General features: G+C 33.0%; 1 protein-coding gene across 1 annotated transcript in view; it reads left to right on the top strand.

Moving 5' to 3' along the window:
- The window catches only part of THOC2_1 (THO complex subunit 2), a 61,703-nt gene that overhangs the window by 33,875 nt on the left and 3,634 nt on the right, over positions 1-24,194 (top strand). Inside the window, exons 19-27 of the mRNA XM_051216442.1 lie at positions 321-542; positions 2,441-2,743; positions 4,757-4,927; positions 7,476-7,742; positions 10,830-11,337; positions 12,245-12,449; positions 13,401-13,468; positions 13,956-14,038; positions 20,116-20,518. Coding sequence (XP_051067032.1) covers positions 321-542; positions 2,441-2,743; positions 4,757-4,927; positions 7,476-7,742; positions 10,830-11,337; positions 12,245-12,449; positions 13,401-13,468; positions 13,956-14,038; positions 20,116-20,518 — 2,230 coding nt within the window. The remainder of the gene's footprint in view (positions 1-320; positions 543-2,440; positions 2,744-4,756; positions 4,928-7,475; positions 7,743-10,829; positions 11,338-12,244; positions 12,450-13,400; positions 13,469-13,955; positions 14,039-20,115; positions 20,519-24,194) is intronic.

The following is a 24,194-nucleotide window of genomic DNA, read 5'->3' as shown; positions in this document are numbered from 1 at the left end:
GAAACTATAGCTGACCGTTAACATACTTCACAGTTTCTATGTTAGGATTCCTTTTTTATTATTTAAATTCTGATGTCTAATCTACTGAAGCTTGACGTCATTCAGTTGTTTAATTACCCATGATGTATGCTATCTAAAGAAATCATATTGTGTATAATAATGTCTTTCAGAATCTACTAGTCCAAAGGTTTTTTTAACTCACTTGATCAATTTAAATGTTAACGTTTATCAAGTGTGTTTATTCATCTATTTTTTATATCATTTAATATTGCTAATCGTTCTTTTTCATTATTATTATTATTAACTTCGTAAAATTGTAGACAATTTTCTCAGCTGCTTCTTTACATGTGTGCAATGAAATAGCTGCAGCTATACGTCCATTATATCCAGCTCGTGTATGGGATGAATTAGGCATTGTGTTCTTTATCACATTTTGGAGCTTACAGTCAAGTGATTTAGTTGTCCCCGAATCCGCCTATCAACGACAAATACAACAATTAAAAGAGCAGATTCAACAAATTGATACGCCGGCTAGTGGATGGGTAAATGCATTGATGATGTAAACCTTAGTTGTGTATATTTTCTTGTTTTTCTTTCTCTCTCTGTGAATAAATGTTCATTTAGATGTAGATTTTTGTGTTTGGAAGCTGATATTCGTCACAAATTAGACTCAAACGGAGTACTGTTGAAAAAGTTGGAGTGGTGGGACATCACATCATGGCTTTTATCTTAAGTACCCGTTTAACCCTCTTTTAGAGTTCATTCCCAGTACCTTCATATCTCACAGCAAGTGCCTAATCACTAGACACCTGGATTAACAATCAATCTCGTACACTTCCAACTTATCTCATGATAAACTTGACGACCGTCTAATGTCATGGGTAAAGACTCTTCTACTACCGACATGTTATGATACACTTTCCACAGTTTATCACCGAAATTCGTCATTTTACCCGTGAGCATGATAAGCACCAAAGTTTCCAGTACTCTGCTCTTCAATGATACTTTCCAACAGGTCACTCTGTGCAACTTCACTAATGAGCATTCACTTTGTCAGATTTCATTTAAATTATGTTTTGTTTTCGTTATTATTTACCGAATTTTCTGTCCTTTCAAAAAGATGAGTGAAAAACTATATACTCTGTATCAACAAGGTCGGCAAAGATCTTGTGCCTACATCTTTATCTTCTCTTCTTACCGGAGGTTTTATGTGGTGAGATAGGGAATTTCTGCGACATGGGACGCTTATAATTACAATCTCTTTGGTTCAAATTATGTTGCTAACTTTACTTATTTATTAGGTACAAAGTTGTGTACTCAATTTCGGCTACTTGTTTTCTTGTGTATGTGAGAGCTGATTATACTATGCAGCTTTCGAAACTGTGGTAGCGGACTGGGGTTTGGACCTTCAAAGCTGAACGCCATAACTGATAGTTTGCCGCTTGTGACATAATGGTCCCAAATTATCACTGAAGGTCTCTTAATTTTGATGTGTTTTAAAATTCAATATGATTAAACAAGAAACTTATTGTTTTCTTGATATTTCTCAGGAAACATTAGGAATCGATCTATTTCAATTTCCTAATGGCGTATTAAAATTAGAATTTCTTTATTTTTACTTGTTCAAATTTAATAACCAAATTAGCATTAACACCAAATGTAATTCACTGTCGAGTTAGAAAACTTGTACTTGATATATATATTGTAGTGGTTGATGGGAAATTTATTTATTCTTAATACAAAGCATTCGGTGCAATATTTGTCTTAACAAGTTATTTGTTTGATATGATAAAAAGGAAATATTATTATGTAACAATATCGATGTTAGCACAATACCTTTCGAACAACAAAGACAGTAACTGTTTCCAACTGTCAATATCCATTAAAAATTATTATTATTACTACTACCACCACTATTACTACTATTACTAATTACTACTAAAAAATTATTAAAGCATTACCTCAATGTATTCATAAAGTGGTTGTAAATAAGTAGGTCTTCTGGACAATCAAAGTATTTTTCGAATAAACGAATATGCATATATTTCTCTGTATTTTTATCTGGATCAATGATTAGTGAGAGAAACCTTTCAATGCTGCTGATAATTATCCCATTGATGGGTACAGTCCAAACATATAGTGTTTTTGTATGTTAGTCAAAAAGCAATATAATGAATCTTTCCCCTTTTTAAATGTTGAATGTATAAGTATGTGTTTGTTTAGTCTATTCTAGCAACGTGGCAATACTAATTAGTATATGCTTTTACTGTCACTTTAACTATGCATGACTTCATCATCATCGTAACATCTCAGAAATTTATTTTCTGTAAAAATCTTAACTTCGACTTTAGCATTTTGCTTAGTACTCATCTATTTAGTAACAGGATCCTTTTTTCAAATCTCCTCTCTCTATCTATATCAAATACTCACGTAAATTTAGAATTCAACAAAAAAGAAACGTGAGATAGAACGTTTAGAAAATTTAATTGAACGTCTAACCAATGAACAAGCTGAACGGGAAGAACATGTAACACGTGTACGTGCTTGGCTTATGACTGAACGTGATAATTGGTTTCAAACACGATTAGCTACAAAAACTGATACTATTACACAATTCTTACAATTATGTATATATCCTAGAGTGTGTTTCACCGCAACTGATGCTATCTATGCGGCACAATTTATGCATGTTTTGCATCAATTAAAGACTGCACGATTCTCTACGCTGATTTGTTTGGATCGAGTAAGTATTTTTGTAAAAATATATTATAGGTTAGATTTTCGTCTCTTTTTAAACCTGCTACGTGTATTTTTAAGTTGTTTCTGAATAAAATCATCCACGAAATCTTGTTGAAATCAGTCAATACTCTTTGATAAGTCGGGTGAAGTATCAATATCCTGCTCAAACGGTTAGGCTACCTGTTTTTCACCTGAGTCAATATCAAAGCTAAACTTTTAATAGATTTGTTTGGACATCTTCACTGCATGTACACACAGACACTACCATCAAAAGCGTACAAGTTATTGCCGAAAAACTGAAGTGAAAATGTTGTAGCTATAGGCATATTTTCCTCGCCGTTTATTCTTTGGAAATAATGAGAAACGAATATACTATAATTCACGCATCTTATATACGATGGATGTAAAAAAAATCAGTTGCAGCAAGTAGACTGTTAGAAAACCTTAAACGAGGATGGTGGGAAATATTAACTGTTTGAAATGTTCATGAAGAAAACAGAAATTTCGTTCTGGAATTTATTGATTTAAATGTAAAGGGATTCATCACTAAGTCCATCTTTCCATATCCATAAAAACGGTCCCAATTCTATTGGGCACAGATACGCTTTTGTAATGAGTGTAAACTAAGCTTAAACCAAGAATTCTTACCGATTTCTTTCATGCATTACACATTTTCTCTCTGCTCTAAAGTAATTTGAAAATATGATTGAATAAGCGTTCAAATATTATATGTTCTTTGATAATAACTCAAAAATCTCCATAACTCTGTAATGATAATTTCAAGTTTAAATGTTACCCTTAACAAGTTCGAATAAGTTTGTTGAACGAAAAGTTGGGATTATTTAAATTTTATTCCCTGAAATTACTTCAAATATAATTTTCACAGACAATGTCTTCTTTATATTCGGAGCCCAATTTCTGTCAAACTATTCTCTCATATATTGACGAATATTTCAACATATAGGAATAGGTGTTCAACCTGTCATTATATGAAATGTTTCTATTTTTATTAAGAAAAATGACAATTTTGATGGAAAGTTTTATAATAATAATATTGATTACCTAAGAAATATCAAAGACACGTTACAGTCATGTAAAGGAACAGAAAGACGACGGGAATATTAACATCTTAGTGTCCTGTGCTATTTTGATGGCTAAAGCAAGAAGAATGATTATACAAAGTTTTCATGAATGGATATTTCGCAAGTTGGTAAAATGGATTTTGTTACCTTTGACTGTATACAAAATGAAGTATACATATATCATACGATAATTTTAGTGGATGAATTGAAATGCTTTCTTTAGGTTCATTTGATATTCTTTTGTTAATTCGGTTAGTATAGAGCTCTCAACCAACCTTAATTGTCCCCTATTTTAGTAAACATGATAGCTTATAAAAATTCAGTAAGAGATTTACTTAATTGTGTATTTAGTGTAACAAACCCTATTGAAGGTGTTAACTTAATAGATATTAATTCACAGAGTCTATATTTTGAGTATTCCGGCTATGATGAAAGGATGATTGTGAAGTAGAATTGTCACTTCTTTTGGATATAGATACTATGCAGTCGATCAATTTAGTAGCTTGATCTTGAAGTTCATTTATTTGTTTATATTAATTTAATACTTTTAAATATAATCAGCCTGTTTTTGTTTCCATTTTTGTCAAATATATGACAATCTTTATCGTTTTCTCGGTGTCTTATTTTTATTAATTCTCGCAGATAGAGGATTTTTATGAATTTCGCATATATATACTCTTTCTTCAAATAACAATTATGAAAAATATTCGGTGATCGAGGAGAGGTTTTGGCCTGTTTCGTTGTTAAATATCGTTTGATGACCTTATAAGAGCAAAAAAATCATTAAGAACCTATCACTGTGATTCTTATACGATTTCATCTTATAAGACAATATTTTCCCATGATGGCATTATTTTTATAAGCTTTATTGTAGTAATGTCATCTCAAAAAGATACATGATTCCCATTCTCTTATATATTTTCCCATCCCATCAGATTTTTAATGATATAACGTTGCCAACCAGTATGTGTACAGAAAATGAAGCGCATCGTTACGGTCGATTTTTATGTGCAGTCTTAGAACTTGTGATGCGTTGGCATGCCAGTGAAGAAGTGTTCAATCAAGAATGTGGTCAATATCCTGGTTTTGTTACTGTCTTCAGAAAGGTTAGTTTTGACCTAAAAATATTATTTTACCCGCAAGAATATTTTTCCTATGTTTGTCATTGTTCCTTCTGAAAAGAAAAGAAGTAGAATATTCATGAAACGAATTTAATTCGTTGTCAGTGGTAATTACTTTGTTTTACAACATTTTCAACTATTTTGTAAAACTAAGATGATTCTAGTAAATATGTACCGTGGCTGGCATTGGAATCCAGGACGCGCGTTTGTACCTATGTAACAAAACTGAGCATATATTAGTGCAGTTTTATCAGTCGCTGTCCTCGTAATGTCAACCACGGGAAAAATATACAAACCTATATATAAGGTAGCTCTGTAGAGACCTTTTCGAATTTAAAGGTGATCCTTATCATGGCCTTAGATCATTGATGTAACCAAAAAGCATGAGTTTGCTGTAGTTCCGTTGCTTTTCTCACCTCAGGAAGGCATACAAAAGTTTAAAATGATAATCAGATGGACTTTAAAATTTTTTACTTAACGACGAAATTAAAAAGCAAAATGACATTTTGTTTACTCATTGTGTATTTTTTACAACAATACTGGCGTTTTTTTTAAAAATTCATTTCTATGATTATTCAGTGTAATATTTGTTTTGTTTTTCAGTGTGATATTTTATTCGATATGACATTAATTTAATTGAGTGTAATGTTTCTTTAAGACACATTATCCTTGTATTCAATTAACATGAACTATACTCAGCATGTAGTTTGTTATATCCCTTGGTATTTTTGATATATATGATTTTATTCTAATTAATAATCAAAATAGGTGTACAAACCAATATATAATAATGAGTGTATTTTCGACTAGGGTCGTCATCATGTTTTAGAGTGAATACATTTTCACTTGTACAATTCTGGTTGTTCTTGCTTCGCGTCGTCAGAATTGTTGTGGTTCCTCGTTTCTCAATTATAAATAATAAGCGACTCTGACATAACAATTGGCGACCAGTCATAACAGTTATTGTATCAGAATTCCGTGAAAACCACTTCTAGATCCAGTCAATTTTTGATGTTGCACAACCATTATCTAATCTTATTCACTATTAGGTGATTTTAATTGGTCATGAATTTCCGTCTAATCAAAACAGGACACATGACTAATTCTTCTTCGTTTGTGGGGGACTTTCGTAATTTAAAGATCATTTTTATCACGAGTTGTCATTTAAACCATGAATAAACGTATAAATTGACTCACCAATGACAACCTATTGTGATCTTCCAGGTAAAAGAAGTTTTACGACAACAGTAAACATCTAGAGTTGACTCATATTTTACATACTTGATCTTAGTGTGATTTGGGTAGCGTTCTTTCAGTCTATGCCATTTATTAATATTGTATAAATCAAATATACTCTGATTCTCAAGTAATTACTTTTTGTGAAGATTTTCATATAGATGTTTTATGGACAATTTATATCATGATCTGATATCATAAGATTTTGATACCCTTTGTTCATTCTAAGACAGTGGAAATTCGTACCTCAGGTAGATGATCCATGTGGATTTTTGTTCTCTGAGCTGAACGGTTTGGTCGTGGAGCTTTCATTGTTATTCTGGACGACATCATCAGCACAAACTTCAGGTAGAGCAAAGTGTTCGAATTTCTCCACATATGACTCACAGCTTGTCCTATAGTCCTCGATGTTGATTGGTCAGTATTGACCTTTAACCTGTCATTGTCTACATCATTTTGATTGTATTTCCCTTTGATTTGATTTCTGGTCCTATATCCGTCTTATTGGTTAATAGATTTAATCGATCATAATTTTTCTGACTGGTTGATAAGTTAGATAGATTTCAATATGCTTGTTGATTGCTGGTTGACTTGAGTACCGAGCTCCTTAAAATTTACTGGTGTTTTCATAATAGCCTCTATCCTAGATTCCAACATTTTCCCAGTCGAATATATGTCCACATGCATTGATATAAGTGAGGACATGTCATGGCTTTTGACCGCTGATTGATGTTTATTCAGGCGACGATGAAGAAGGTGACCGCTTTGTCCGATGTAGTGTTTTTCTCAATCGGAACAATTGTTTTTTGTAGATGATGTTCGGTTTTACTTCTTTTTTCATTTCGTCATTTGGTTTGCATAGGATTGATCGGAATAATTTGATTGGTTTGTGTGCTACACCTATTCCAAAAAACTTCAATAGTCTCGTTATCTCTCATGTGTTCTTCTAATCCCCTTGATTATCATATGAAGTTGAACGTTCACTGCATATTGATATCCTCATTGACAACTGGTCTATGTGAATACCGTATTCTTCTGGGAATTATTCAGTATTTCTTTTTATAGATTCACTGTTTTTACACTGAATCCGTATTCATATCTGTTTGAGTATGTTTATATGGTTGATGTCTACTTCCCAATCCATGCTTTTTTATACACAGGTAAGGATGGTATATCTTTTTTTCGACAGTCGACATTCAGTTATTACTAATTCACTGTTTTATCCATGTTAACATAGAGTCAAATGAAGTATGAGCCACAATCTATTTCTTATTATTTCGGTTTGTTTTATTTCAAGACATATCAAGGTTTAGATGCGAATACTAAACCAGACCAATTGCAGTATGAGAATTATCGTCATGTTGTACATAAATGGCATTATCGTATTACAAAAGCAATTGTTGCTTGTCTAGAATCTGGTAATTATGTTCAAATTCGCAACGCATTAATTGTATTAACACGAATTCTACCTCAATATCCGAAAATCACACAGTTCGGAAGTGCTGTTGAACGACGTGTAAATAAACTAAAAGATGAAGAGAAAGATCGACGTCCTGATTTAAAGGTTTGTTTATTAGTGTTTCTCTTTTGATTTTAACTTCCGCTTCATCTAATTTTAGTTTGAACAGTTAAATATTGCTTTTTGATCTAGTAAAAATTAAACCATAACCATCTCATACTTCAATGCGCAATTTTACTTGAATTGAATAGGCTGGTCAAACCGAGATATGAAGTCAATCCATGGGTTTACTGGCTGTTGATATAAACTGTGTTAGTCAATTTAGTTTACTTGTTTAGAGTCCATATCATAATTGTGATCAATCTGTGATGTTGGGTAACAGTATTCACAGTCAGTCACACTGATATAAATGTATTTATTTTTTATGTCACCTCGAAAAACCTTTGCAGTTGAAGATGGTACGAAAACCACTGCTGGACTTTGATATGTTTTGTTTGAATATTCACAAACGAGCATTATTTTAAAGTGGAATTTCCTACTGAAATTCCTTTTTTGTTGCCAAACATTGTGGTGTTGATTAGATTTATTCCTATTATTAGTCGTATATTTTCTGTGTTTCTGACATAAATGAATTCATCTGGTTAATTTCATCTCATTTTGCATATCTGTTATGCTATTTTAAGCTAATGCACACGTACAATGGGGTCTAGACTGATTATGATTCATTCTCATTACATAACATCTCATATAACGTTATTATAGATGTGATTTCCTATGTACTGTTAAAATGTAGATGTTCATTAATCATTAAATGATAATTTCTAAATTTCTCGATCGGTTTTTTTAAATTTATCAAAGCACATACAAGATAGAAGTTCACTTGTTGTATTCAACCTGTAAAATTAATGCTCTCATTTAAATTATTTATTTATAGTTTTCTGTCTCCCCTGCTTGGTTAACTGGACTATAGAAAGTGAAAGAGATATATCGAGATGTATTTGTTACATTATACGTATTTTTTTATTCCGTGATTTATTTATCACAATAAAAAGAAATAGCAGGATTGTTTTGTCCAAAAATAAGTAACGGAAAAGTGCAGATTTTTACATTGGAAGTACCGTTTTAGTCATTTCTCATAATTGACTAGTGTGCTTTTACTTTTAGTATTAAAAATATATCAACATATATTGACCAGTCAACTCTATGTATATAGTATCGTTATGGAATTATGCCTTCTTCCCATACTGTTTAATCCAACCCTTAAGTTTTGTTATCATGTTCGCGTTAGTTGATTATTATGTAATATGATATGAATCGCCATGAGGGTAATTATAAGGTAACTGTCATTCTATTATAATTTACTTATACACACCCGCAAAATTGATTTTACTTATTTCAAGTTTAAGAGCTTCCATCGTATTCCCTTGCTATGAGTAATGAAAAATCTGATGATTGGTCTGGTTAATCTTGTTCTGCATCATGTCATCTCTACGCCACTAAAATTTTAACAAGCTGTACAATCGTATATATATGAAAATTTTGTTTTTGTAAAAGTACTAATTCCGTGAGGAAATGTGAACACAGTTAATATAAAGGTTATAATACTAGATTACGTAATATGAATAATAACAGTAACAATAGATTTAGTGATTAGAATAAGATGATTAAAATAATTCAAATGTTTTTGATATAATAGTTAAAGGTCATAGAGGTGTACAAAAATAAACTGATATGATGAGTGTTCATGAATAAAACAATGAGAATATAAGACATAAGTAAAGGGGGAATGATTTCGATCTGTAAAATCTCCACAAAACCCATTCTGATAATAATCAACTGCTCACTAGTGACTGACTTCAGGAAAAACTCCCGAAGTTCTAGTGAGAAGCCGTTACCAGTGGAGTTCAACCAGGTCTGTTGTGAGATAGGAACTCACTGAAGACAATGGTGTACGGTGGCGCAACTTCGTGGATTGGTTGAAGTTAGACATTAACACCGTTGGATGCCGGCTCAGTGGTCTAGTGGTTAAGTGCTCGCGCGCGAAGCCAGTAGGTCCTGGGTTCGAGCCCCACGTGGTGCGGGATCGTGGATGCGCACTGCTGAGGAGTCCCATACTAGGACGAAACGGCCGTCCACTGCTTCCAGGTTTTCAATGGTGGTCTAGCTTCAACTGACTCATGATTTCGATCTGTGAAATAATAATAATAACATTAATAGTAGGATAATCAAACTAATTAAGGCCAAGGTAACGATAACGATAAGACGTACTTCTTTTGTACGCATAGTTCTGGTTTAAGCTCTTGGGTGGCAAGAGCTTCGGCTATCTTTAAAAGTTGAATACGAAGAAATCTGGGTAGATTTGAACGAATCATATAAACAGCCTTAAAGTCAATTTGTGGATCTGTTAAATGGTTATAGTCGATTAGGTGTTCAAGTATAGAACTCCTAACTGCTTTCCTTTCACCCTTATAGAACCAGGCTGGGATATGTTCTCGTATCCGAGTTGAAAGCGAGCACTGGCTACGGCCAATGTACCTTGCTCCACAAGAGGAGGTGAACTGGTAGATGCATATGGAGGCGACCAGACGCGGAAGCTTATCTTTTATTTTTGTACACCTCTATGACCTTTAATTATTATATCAAAAACATTTTAATCATCTTATTATAATCACTAAATCTATTGTTATTGTTATTATTCATATTACGTAATCTAGTATTATAACCTTTATATTAACTGTGTTCACATTTCCTCACTAAAATTTTAAACTACTTCATTACCGATAATATCAATATAGACTATTCAGTTTATTCGTAACCCTCCTGATAACTTTGATGCACTAAACAAACGCTTAATATGATGATTTTCTAACTGATTTCTGGACTGTAGCAATTCCTGACACTTGACCAAGAATAGTAGACAAAAATAGTAAGTCCTTCTGCTTTTCAAGGCTGAATCAGATACATAAATCAAATTATTTATGGAATTAGAACTGATCTCGCGACGCTTTGCTTCTAGAATAGATGCTTAAATAAACTAATTATTCGACCTATCAGATTAGAGAAATATATAACGAGTTATTTTCCAAGCTCCTAGAAATATGTTTGGAAAATTTCGTTTTCTAATATTTCCAATCAGTGTGCATTTGTTGTATTTAAATTTCAGTGTACTTTTTATTTTTTGTTTGTTTGTAGGCTTTAGCATTCAGTTATGCTGGCCTAATGCGTCCACGTAAAGTTAAATGGGTTAGTGAGGAAGAATTTCATTTGAAAGAAACTAAACCAATTCGCTCAGAGACGAATACAAATTATTCAAGTAATCATCAAAGCATCAACAGTGGTGGTAACACTAATCGTACTGTATCAAATCCTGACAATAGTTCCGGAACTACTGTCAACTCAACTAGTTACGGTCATAATCCACGTGGACATTCCGGTTCAAATCAATTGACCAGTTTTTCGAATGCGCCTTCAAATATAAACAACACTAGTTGTGGTATCACCAATACTAATACCAGTAGTAGTGGTAGTGGAGGCAACAACACAATTTTTGTTACTAGCATCAGTAATTCATCTAGTAGTTCTGCGACACTTGAACCTCCACATATTTCAGTATCTGTTCGACGTACTTCAACACAACCACCACCATCAAATCAAACTAGTAAAATCCCATCCAACTCAACTGTTGCTCCAAGCGGTAGTGGTAAGTCTTATACATGCATAGTCATGTTATTCCTCTCAACTCTGTTTATATTCTTTTTCAGCACATGCATATTAACTTAACAACTCTATAAATAAACATTATTGTTATTACTTCTTTTCTTATTTATATACACTGACTAACTCTAATGTAAGCCTTTTCACAAGTAATTAATTGTATTTTTCCAATGCCGAAAAACTTATTCTTGAAAAGACAAGTAAGAATTAAAAACATGGGAACCAACTATTTTGAAGAAAAAGAAAAGAAGTATAATTAAAATAGGATGTTTGGCTTAAAGGAGTGTAGAGATTTCAGCACAAATAAAATCAAACTGGGGGATATCAAGGAAAATTGAATAGCTGTTTAGTTTTGTACTCCACAGAAGTGCATATTCACAGCTTGCTCAAGAATTGAAGCAAACACTGGTCTTGTGCTCATGAGCGACTAGTTTCGAAATGGATTGTCAACGTTTTGGTATGAATTCCTCATTAATTGATTGACAACCATGTGAGCAGTGAAACAGTCTTCTGACAACTTCATTCTTTTATGTGGACATGGAGGAGATTGAAATATGTGTCATTGAGTCCCAACCTATTGCTCTACAGGTAACTCATGCTAGAAGAACTAAATGTATTGGGTTCGGTCTCTTTTGAGTCAGTTGTTTACTGCGGATGATCCACTTAATAACCTGAAATAGTTAACTATTGCTCCTTGGGTTTCAATAGTTCTGCAATTTTTACAAGTTTATAACAAAAGCTAACTGGAATATTACTAAAATAAATGGTTGTTTTCACAGAAAGCAATGCATACGTGTTTTGTTCGGTTAAACGCATTTAAAATCAATCATTGATGCGTAGATTATGATTTTATTGCCATCCATCATTGTTTTGATGTGTTTTTTTGCAAATAGTTCTGGAAACACGGTCACGACCTCAAACAGTGAATGCGTCTATAACAGCCGTAGAGTCTTCGAAATGCAATCCTTCTGGTCAACTATCCGGGTCTGTGTCACTGTCCTCGGTAACAGCTGTGAGCAATTCTAGTAGTTCGAATAATTTGAGCAATAATTCACCTTCCATTCCAACAACTACCCAAAGTAAATTACGATCTAGTCAGTAAGTAAATAATTGACCACTTTTGTTTTGTATTCAGACAGAAATAACTATTTGTTAAAATTAGTATTTAAGAAAAGCTAGCATATAGATTTTTCTCTTAAAGTATGTAATCATAAATTCTTAACGACATTTGCATTTCGAATGCTGTTTATTAATACAAGTGAATATATAGTGGAGAGTTGGGTTGTATATTTTGAAGGAAAACCATAAGTTCGTAATGAATATCATTGAAATTTTGTTGGCTCTTCAAAGAAATGTACAGTTAATACAGATATAGTTGCAATACATTAAGAATTACGTTAAAGTAACTCATTTATAATGTTACTTTAACACTTCGGGATCCAATCTACATGCGACCTCAGACCTTCAGAAAGTAACCGTTGCTGTTGTATGAAATCAGATATTCACTTATCTGTTGCAATAAAATGTTTGCATCGAAATACTATTAGAATTGTTTATTAACTATTCTTTTTCTGCTTTGTTCAATTCAAGCGACTGATTTCTTGCAACTAATACTCAAATAATCAGTGTGCTTTTATCATATTGATTTTATACACCATCTTTTATCAACTTTAAAATAACCGGGTTAGAATCTGACACATGTTTTTATTAGTTCATGCTGTTGTATAGTTCAAAAGTAACCAACTACTACAGGTTTGTGGAACTTTAAAATTTCAGCCGCACTCCTTATATGTATAGGTGTGTTAGTGAATTTATTTTGGTTGCTTAAATCGAAAAGCTGTTATAAAATTTAATTATGGTTTGAGTGATTTAACTGATCATATAAAATGTTTTTGTTTCTGATTGATTCATTTAAAACCTACGAAAAGATCGATAAATATAATTTCTCTCTTTGTTGACAAATATCTTGTTGGATTTGATTGGTGCTTATCAGTTTATTGTAAATTGGTATATTTGTGTTTTATTTTACCGAATAAATTTTTTTAACAGACGTTTTGAGTCATCTCTACCACCTCCAGACGATGATGTTGCTTCTGTACCGGGACCACAATCACATTGTAAGTTATGAATAACGTTTCTTGCTATTTTAATACATAGTTTATTTTTATAAATTCTTGTTTCAATTGTTTGAAAAAAGTCAAAGGATTACTCAGTTGTCTCATCTTTCTACTTTCACCTTGTCAATATCGCTATATCATCATTTGTTTCCTTTCCAGCATATGTTACTCATATTCTATAGTACGTTCACAAGCTTTAACGACAAGCTGCGAAAATGTTATTGCCTAATATATACTTATGCACCTAATGACTGAATAACTCAACTTCTAGTGAATATGTCGCAGATTTTACCCTCCATTTAATCCTGTCAAGCAACTGAGTGATATCAAGTAAACTTAAACGTAATTGAAGTGAGGCTCAGATAAAAATCTGTTTGTAAATAAGTGGGTAATAATATTACATATTTACTGATACATTTATCTTGATTACGTGTCTAGTTTTTATTTAGTTGTTATTGTTTTTACCTCGTTTAATTATTACCAACAGCATCGAAACGACGCAGAATGGAAGCGGCCAGCGCGAATTTGACTAGTCCTAATGGGTGCATTTTAAGTGTGACAACATCCAAGGTGAGCAATTGAAAAATTTTTCTCAACCTATGTGCAATTTTGTGAAATATAATGCAAAAAATATGGGATAATTTCCTCATTTTGTATTCAAAATCCAGTAGGGTTAATCAATTACACATTATTCAACTGTTTAAACAAATGAACAGTACCATTTGTATGCTTTATTCGGCCTCTTGAAAGTTCTTTTTATATATCGGTAAACATATTTGAAAATAGTGTTTTGAAGACAATATACAGAACGTATACGCTTATATCACAAGTAAACTTACCAAACGAATCAATGTTCAATCTTCATATGGAATGTTAAGTTATGAACTTCAAACTGTACGTGGACTTGAAGTACTATGGTTTAGGGATAGAGAAAGCCACATTTAATTCCAATTATCTAACTAACCTACGACTGGTGAACTTCACCAGATATGAAACAATCATTTTATGTATGACATCAATAAATAATTGGTTTATCATATTTTACAAGGATTGACAGATAAAATTTTTATCAAGGAAGAACTATAAAGAAAGCGAGAGCTTTTTGAATTTTCTGGCATAGGATGCATTATGAACAAAAGGATATCAATCAGTTTTGTTAGCCATTAACTTCACTTATTGACCGTCATTAGTAAGGGAAAATGAAAATGAATTAGAGGGACTAGATTAAAATTTAGTCAATTCAGCGACAGAACTAAAAAAAAATATCCAATTCCACTAGACAACTGCTCCTAGTTATACTGATAAAGAGTTTAAATGATAAGCGGAAAAAAGTAGTTTACAAAATTCAAGAAACTTTTTTCCGGGACGATGATGTTATAGATTGATGTTCATTCATGATTTATAGTTGTTGGTTTGTGATTCTTGATACGGACATTTTGCTTAAGTTTGTAAAAGAAACCAGTGTATATGATTTGTCTGTTCAATCAATACACTAGGGACATCCATCTCTATGTTTTTTAGGTGAGAGTTGAATCAACATGGTAGGTTAGAAAATGACTTCCGGTTGCTAGTTGCTTTTGATTTTTTAGTATTTACAATTACCTTATGGTATTATGTCTATTATCTTATACTTATTGAATAGAACTAAAAATTCAAACATTTATTTTGTAATATTATCTTGGTTTGATCTTGCAAGATTAATTGACGAAAACGCTGAATATTTCGCGTTGAGGAATTTATTCACTTACTTCATGACTTTAATATACTTGTTGCTCAAACTTAAGGCGGCTCTTAAACTCAAACAGTTTAATAAACTGTCCTAATATTATGCGTACAATACTGATGATTTGTGTTGTTTCAACAAAAAATTTACTAAATATCATCATTTGATTGCGTATATTGTGGAGATTAGCTCAATTTTAAAGATGAATTTTGCCTAAATAAATCGACTATAAAGTTTAGTGATGTAGAAAGTGGGACAGGTAATATTCAACTCAATGAACAATGGCTGATGTTAGAAAACGAAGACTTCTGACTAGTCCAAAGACAATGCACTCACTGTAAGACCTGAAGGTCCTGAATTCGATCCTCTATATGGTCTTGGATATGCATTTCTGAGCTATCCTATATTAGAATGAACTGGCTGTTCAGCAGTCCTTGGTTTCCAATGTTCGTTTAGCTGGAGTCAGATCGTGATTAAAAGTTCATTATCTTCGATATCAATAACAATCTACTAATTTTGCCAGTATTACATTACCCGGGTTCGAACCCTTCTCACAATTAAAGTATAGCTCTCACTGAAGTACATGGTGATTAAGTTCATTTTGAAAGTTTTTTTACTTATTGATTACATTATCTTGATCATTCCAACTTCAAAATGTCTGTAAGTAGTTAGGAAGTGCTATCACCTTATTCTCGGTCAAATAAATTGACAACATTATGAGTTTACAATAATTGATGTTTATTCAGGCGACGATGAAGAAGGTGACCGCTTTGTCCGATGTTGTGTTTTTCTCAATCGGAACAATTGTTTTTTGTAGATGATGTTCGGTTTTACTTCTTTTTTCATTTCGTCATTTGGTTTGCATAGGATTGATCGGAATAATTTGATTGGTTTGTGTGCTACACCTATTCCAAAAGGCTTCAACAATCTCGTCTTAGTTTCTGAAATGCCTTTTATATGTCGTAGAATGATCTGTTTGTTGGTTTTTTAACTGGAGTTGGCTTCTTCTGATATTTTTTGTTGAACTTGATTGTTTAGCCGTTCTTGTGAAAAATTGTCTTCAGCTGTTCTTCATTTTTCCGCACTACAAGTGTGTTGCGATTTGTCCTCGCCTTCCTGAACAGAGTTTGTACGTAGTTGGTTTTGTGAGCTCTTTCGTTGTTGCTACTGTAATTGAGAATTTTTTGTGTGTGATTCATTTCCCGATATACTCTTTTCTCCAGGTTTCCTGTGTCGGTTCTGGTGATTATTACATTCAAAATGGTAGTTTGTTGTTTGATTCCTATTATATTGAGATTATGATGTCATCAAAGACGTTGATTCGATTGAAGGTGTTTTCCAGGTCATCTTTTTTTACGATGACGAATATGTCGTCCACATAATGAATTAAAATTTTTGGTTTGATCACTGGCATGATCGAGACTTCCAGTCTCTGCAGAAGCAGTGATGCAGAAAAGTAATTGCTTTTTTTTAAAAAAAACTGAAAATGATTCAATTTTCTTGTTTACTTGTCTTTTGTGTCAGTGTATCTATCTTATAACGCTCTCTAACATCCGTTATAGTCAATCAAGTTCAAAGCGAAATGAATACTTATTGTGATGCTACTAGATAATGACCACGATAAATATCTTGAATTAGTTCTGGTTAATCTTTTTGAACCCAACTTATTGTCTGCATAACAGTGTAATCTTCACGATTAATTGGATCTTGTGATTAGTAGAAAACTGTGACTTACAACATAATAAACAAACCTATGCAATGATAGAATGCATTTAGAGATTAGAATTGGGATCTTGGAGGTCTTGTGTTGTCTTAGTTGAATTGTTTAGTCACAAACCTTCAGTTATCTTTCTAGGCATCACAATGAGTAGATGTTTCAAAGTTGAATGGTACAACTAATGATCACTGATACTCAATACAAGAGACTATAGAGAAACTCTAATAGATCGCTCCTTTTTGATGTTCTGATGTTGTTTAAAAGGACGATAAAGCTTTACCATCAAACCCTTCAGTCAGTCAGTTAAAACGTAGGACTAGGTACATGTTTCAAGATAATGACACCAATTGGATTATCGTCTCTGTGCCCGAACACACGATGCCGAACCTCTGCATTCATTCAATCAGTCAGTCAGCTACAAGGACCAGGCACATATATGCATCGGTCCAAGCTGCCATACCTCAATAGCACAGCAAGACGAACACCGGATTCATAGAAGCAGTTAACTCAATGGCACAATTTATAAACTAAAGATTTCATGTAAGGATATAGTACAGAAAGAAAAAATTAGTTCGTAGAAAGAAAGACATACAACAATTCTAATCTCATAGTTTAAGGGAAGACAAAGTGTGTATACACTTACGCCATTGTGATCTATTCTGAGCCATGTCACCCAGAGTCTCCAACCATTGGTTACGATAGTCACGCGGACCCCAACCAAGTAGTCTGGATTTCCCAACATGGCTGAAACTAGAAGTTAATGACTTCAAGGACTGATGGCACGTTTTCGTTTGACGGGCGCTAACTTTCTTCCAACCATCCCCAACACCGGTTAGCATTGCACGTCGTGGTAATCGGTGTTCAGGCATACATAACACGTGGCCTAACCATCTCTGTCAATGAAGATTCACAACCTCATCAAACCCTTCAACTCAGAGGATACTAAACCTCCGGAAATATAAGCCTGTACATGATAACCGAGCTGTACTACTATCTCTAATCTTGTCCATTTATGTGAATGATACTCTTCAACCAGCCACTTTTAATAATAGTTATTATTGTTATACTTTTATCAATAAGTTAGACATACAATAAGCTAAATTCTTTGTCATTAATAAACCTAAAAATAGTTTCACTTGTTCATTTTAAAACCATTTTCTCTCCACTTTTCATTTCACTGATTCTTAACTGTATCTCATGTTGATGTTAAGGAAAAATGAGAGACAACCCAAAGAACATTTTTTAATAAAAAAAATGTGATATCGGTATTGGCTTAAAATTGATAAAACTATTTGTGTTTAAGTAATGTAACAACTAGCTTATACTTTTCTATGGTTAATGATAATTAAAATGTAATACCAAAAATATTAATGTCTTAGAACACTTGTAACGCGGTACTGAATAGTCCGATCTTACATGTTGGGCGAACCTGAACGGCTTACATGATGTCAACTAAGCCATATGGTATAGATTGACAACTATTCGTAGCTCATTCAGCGTAGGTCACCTCCACTACTGTCAGACTCAGTATCCTAATTTATATACAGACACATGAGTTGGGTAAATTATTATTCAGCTATTTGGAATAGAGCTTCACATGTGCGTTCGGTTTTCCATAAGATCATGAATCAATAGCTGAATCGGTTCTAATAAGGAGGACTCAAATTAGGCAGTTCTTTACTATTATATGTTCATGCGTTCTTTGAAGTATAAACCCAATAAAAGTTTCCTAATTCATATACTCACAGTGACCTTTGTTATTATTTGCTTGACTGTTGTCATTTTGGGTTTGCTAATTTTGTTTTATCCGAAGATCATTGAGTAGTTCCATTTCAGATTGAACATCTGAAAGTCTCATATCAAGATGTCAATTATTATCTTTGAAACGTTGTTATGTGATACCCACCTTGTATTTCCGAGTTTCTATATGCTTGGGTTCTTATCACAAAATCTCAGTTCCCGTTATTAGCAGTTACCCTAAGCTCGTACTGAACCTCAATTTCAAGATTTCGCAGGTCTACGGAACACAAATATCATCAAGTTTGTGTTAAGAAGTGTTTGTTTTTGTATAATTATTTTGTTCTGTTAGCTTAGTTTGTAATTGTATTTCTTCAAAATTCTTACTGTTTAATGTACATTTACGTTAATCTTTAATCTGGTGGTTGATCGACCTTGTTCGCATTGGTATATCGGATATATGTCGATACATCTATTGATTGGTAATTAAATTATCATCACGCTTCTCTGGTATCTGTAACATTTTTAAATACCTGATATTTTCCCGATAAAATTTGTATCCGTACTTGTCCGTGATAAGTTGATGTAACTCACATGGAAGTTTTTATTTAAACTGATTTGTGTTTAAAATAGACTGTTTGTATTGTTCATAATCAGAATTGTACCTTGACAACTCCACCGTCCATCTCAGTGTTAAATTTTAATGCTTTAATTGCTGGCATTTATTATTCTTCTTTATTGAAATTAAAATGGTTAATATTCACTTTTAATTCAATATGTAAGTAGTATGTATGAACTAGACGGAAAAATCCTCATTTGAACAGTTTAGAAAAAATGTTAATGCGAACAATAGAAAGAATTACTTCGTAGCTTTATTTGTCACTTTCTTATACATCCAGAAGTTAATTTGATATACATCTTAGTCGTAACGATTCTTACATCTTTTGATTTTTAAGTTTATTTGGTTTCTGTTGCATTATCTTGCATGGTTGCACACACTTGGAATAAACGTTCACTTGTTTGTGTGCTAACAGTACCAGATGTTTTTAGTTAAGCTAAAATGAATTTGATTTTATTTTTAAAAGTAATTATTATTGTACAAAAGCTAATTAGTTGTCATGAGTGATATCAGGTAAACTACATGACATGTTATTTTACGTATAAATTTTACCAATCTATTTTGACTATGTATTAGTTCATCATGTTACAGAGCTAATTGAGATAAAACGTTTTGTAAGAAGCCAGCGATAAATTCTAATCATGATATATCTTTTTAAAGATTTTCAGCTTTAATCTTATAACTCGTATAATTGCTAAAAGTGAAATAAGGGTGGCTTATTTCCTTTTATAAAGAACGTCTTTATAATTACTTGTACTGAGTGGCTGATAGTAAAACATCTATAATCTTTCTTTGACTTTTCCCATCTTTATGTTTCAATGTAGTACGCGTATTTATTTTCTTTGAAACAGGCATCAGTGAACACAGTTGACGAACCACGTGAGTCACATAAATCTTCCACACGTAAACGTTCAACTCCCACAACTATTCCAGGAAGTGCACCGATCACTCCAGAAACTGCTATACAAAATTTACGCTACACAAATGCCGGTATAGTTTCCAACACTGTTCCCAGTGTTAATTCTTGCAGCGGCGGTAGTAGTGGTACTGGTAGTCGTTCAACAACAAGTCCTGGTGAAAATGTTTACCCTGTTAATTCTTCTCTACGTCATCATCATCATCATCAATCTAGACAGTCGAGTCATCAAAGAGCATCATCAGGTAATTCTACTGAAAGTAGAGAACCAAGCTTAGAAAATGAACGAAATTTAATTGCTTCCAGTTCAGCAGGTTTGGTAAAGAAAGCAAAGAAAGGTAAGCGAAAATAAAGGTAGGTCTTAGTTCACTTCCCGAATTATGTTGTAATGTATATTTTATGGAATATTATGATGTTGCTTGTTTAGCAGGTTACCTATTCAAATCTCTTTTTGCTAATTCTATGCTGCATTGCTCCGATACAGTAATTTATTTATCAAATATATTTTCAAAGCCACACTTTGTATGTATATGTCTGGTGATATTCTTTAGTTACTCGAATCAAAGTAGATCGAGCAAGGTTCGAACCTGGAGCTCATGGTCTGCAATTTAGGTGCTTTAACTGCTCCACTCATATACAGTAAATAAATTTATATTTGTAAAGACCGTAATGCTATAGTAGGATAGCAACTTTATTGATGATATTGCGATGGTATAGGAGTAGGTTGGAAGAAAGCTAGGGGCGGCTAGACCAAAACATGGCACAAGTCCATGAAGTCACTGACAAATGGACTGAGTCATGTTGGTAGATGTAGACTACCTGGTTGGGGACCGCGAGATGATAGCAACCGATGGTTAGAGACCCTGAATGACATGGCTCAAAATCGTTTGCAATGGTGTGCGCGGGTGCATCCACTTTGTGTTCTCCCAAATTCTAATCTTCTGAATTCTTCATATCCCTTTCTTTTTTCTCTTTCCAAATTTATTTCACTGTATTATACTCCTTGAATAACATCTTCAAACCCTAATCTTTCCGATTACTGCTTATACTCTTATTACCTCTACCACTACGGGATTTGAATCGACAACTGCATCTCTGTGCTGATGTGGTGTGGCAACTCGAACTGATGTACGTACGTACGAACTTCTACGTTGTTACTGACTGACTGATGATATTGCATGACAATAACTAACAAAATTAAATATCGAATCATTGCTTTATAGCACAACTTAAAAGTGCTAAATTTGATCACCAGTTGATAAGTTGACCCCATCGCCAGCTGTTATATCTAGATCTTAGATTCTTGGTATATCGCGTACAACTTGAGCACTCGAACGGTAGCGAGGAGAGAAGACAAGTTAAAGGGACGCTATTCTAAACAGTGTCGAATATAGTACAAAACTCTCAGGTATTTATAGTTTTTATTATAAACGAAATCATCATTATAGTTATCCAATCCTCATACAGTGGTTTTTAGCATTTGTCAATAGGTAAGCTACACGTAGTGATTCTGGGATGTTTTTCCGAATGGTGATTGGATGGAATATCTTCGGCTCTTTCTGAGCTTCTTAGAGCTTCCCCGAAGTCACCTGTGGGTCATCCTCACACAATGTGTTTGCATATTGGCAAGCGCCTTCAATAGCAACAAAGCTGAATGAAAAACATATGTTCAGTTCATACGAATATTCGTCAAGATTATAACGAATAGTTTGACAGTAATTGAGCGCCGAGTATAGAGAAGTCATTATATTTGAAATATTCTCAGCGATTGAAATTTAACTAATTCCGACGTTTCGTCCAGCTAACTTGTCTGAACTTCTTCAGGGTGATAATCAAAATCAAAATTATCAAAGAAATATATAGCTTTTCAACAATCAGGATTATATTGTGTTAAACCAATCATATTTGGATGTTGATTTTTTGTAAAATAGGATAAAATGAGTCAGTTAACTAGAAATCGTGTGGAGAAATCAACTACATGGAAACAAATCGTATGTGTGTGTGTGTGTAGGTATGAATGATGTATCTTCCTTATTCACTAATGTACCTATCAGTCGAGCTATGGATATTATCATGGATTGTTTAGAATCTGATTTAGATTTAAATTTACGATGCCCATTAGATCCATCAGAGGTTATAAAATGCTTAGAATTATGGTTAAGATCTACCTTATTCATATTTCGAGGTCAACTTTACAGACAGAAAGAGGGTATAGCAATGGGCTCACCAGTTTCTCCGATTGTAGCGAATTTATTCATGCATTCCCTAAAAACTAGTGCAATCGCAAAAAGTTTATGTCTACCAAAGTTATGGTTAAGGTATGTAGACGATATTTTTGTTATCAATAAACGGGATGGTATGGAAGAACTATTTAACAATGTAAACAGCATTTCTGAAAACATTAAACTAAATAAGGAATTAGAATCAGTTGACCACAAACTAGCATTTCTAAATTGTTTGGTTGATCGTCGACACAATAATAAGAAGTTAAAAATAAATGTTTTCAGAAAATCAACACATTCCGAGAGATACTTGGATCTTAATTCAGCCCATTCACAGAGCACGAAAATTAATGTAGTAAAAAATCTAATGAACAGAAGTATCGAGATTGTTACAGACAAGGATGACCAACGAACCGAATTAAATAAAGCATTTTCTACTCTTAGGGATAACAACTACCCAAAAAGGTTTTTAAAGAAGATTATTAAAAATGAAAGAAAAACTAAACTAGAATGTATACGAAAAGAATGGAAGTACACCGTAGTCATACCTTACCGTAGTGAAACATCAGAAGAAATCAAACGGATTCTAAACAAACATGATATAAGAGTATATTTTAGAGCGAATAACACATTAAGATCGACATTAATGAAAGTTAAGGACAAGTTAGCAACGGAAGAACAACAGAAAATTGTGTATGAGATTCACTGTAATGCTACCTATGTTGGAGAAACATCCAGGCAATTGAATGTAAGATTGAAGGAACACAAACAATGCTTGAAAAATGTTCAAAAATCCTCGGTCGATTTAAAGAAACTTGAAAATAAGTCAGCGATAGCGGTACATGCGTTAGAAACAGGACACAAAAATAATTTTGAAGGGACCAAAATACTTCAGAAAGATTTTAACACCCATAAAGAAAGATTGACAGCAGAAGCGCTGCATAATATGGGCGAACAAGAACAGCCTGAACCGAAAAGATGGTATTCAACTGGCAAATTTCGTTTGACAAGTAAATTTGGAACCTATCTCTTGTTTAAACCTGTTTTTTAATATCACATGCATCGTTATTATTTTTGAAAGAATTCAATGAGTTTTTAAACAATTCAATTTATGTTTTGACATGTACATCGATGTTTCATTATCAATTTTTCATCCTTGAACTTGAACTTTATTTATTCCTTCATATCAATCTCTCACACATACATACATACCTACACACACACACACATACGGTTTGTTTCCATGTAGTTGATTTCTCCACACGATTTCTAGTTAACTGACTCATTTTATCCTATTTTACAAAAAATCAACATCCAAATATGATTGGTTTAACACAATATAATCCTGATTGTTGAAAAGCTATATATTTCTTTGATAATTTTGATTTTGATTATCACCCTGAAGAAGTTCAGACAAGTTAGCTGGACGAAACGTCGGAATTAGTTAAATTTCAATCGCTGAGAATATTTCAAATATAATTTTCACATATAATATGATAATGCAATGAGAAGACGTAGTTTATCAGAATTATGTGATATATTTGCGCAATACATAAGATCACAGGATAGACAGACATCATCATCCATTGCGAAACATTTGATTGAGACGGGTCATAAGGTTGATATCAAATCAGCATTTGTTGTGTTGTACAAAAGCCTTGGCTATACGAAAACTGAAACTCTCTTTATATGTTCAAAAACAATCTGTGCTTACACTTAACCTACCCTGGTAGTACTGATTTACTATCCAGAGTGGTAATCACATTTGTTTTTATGTACTTTAATATTTTTC

Source organism: Schistosoma haematobium, chromosome 4, assembly GCF_000699445.3.
Source record: "Schistosoma haematobium chromosome 4, whole genome shotgun sequence".
In the NCBI taxonomy this organism is placed as follows: Eukaryota; Metazoa; Platyhelminthes; class Trematoda; order Strigeidida; family Schistosomatidae; genus Schistosoma; species Schistosoma haematobium.
This window is presented reverse-complemented; position numbering and strand designations above follow the sequence as displayed.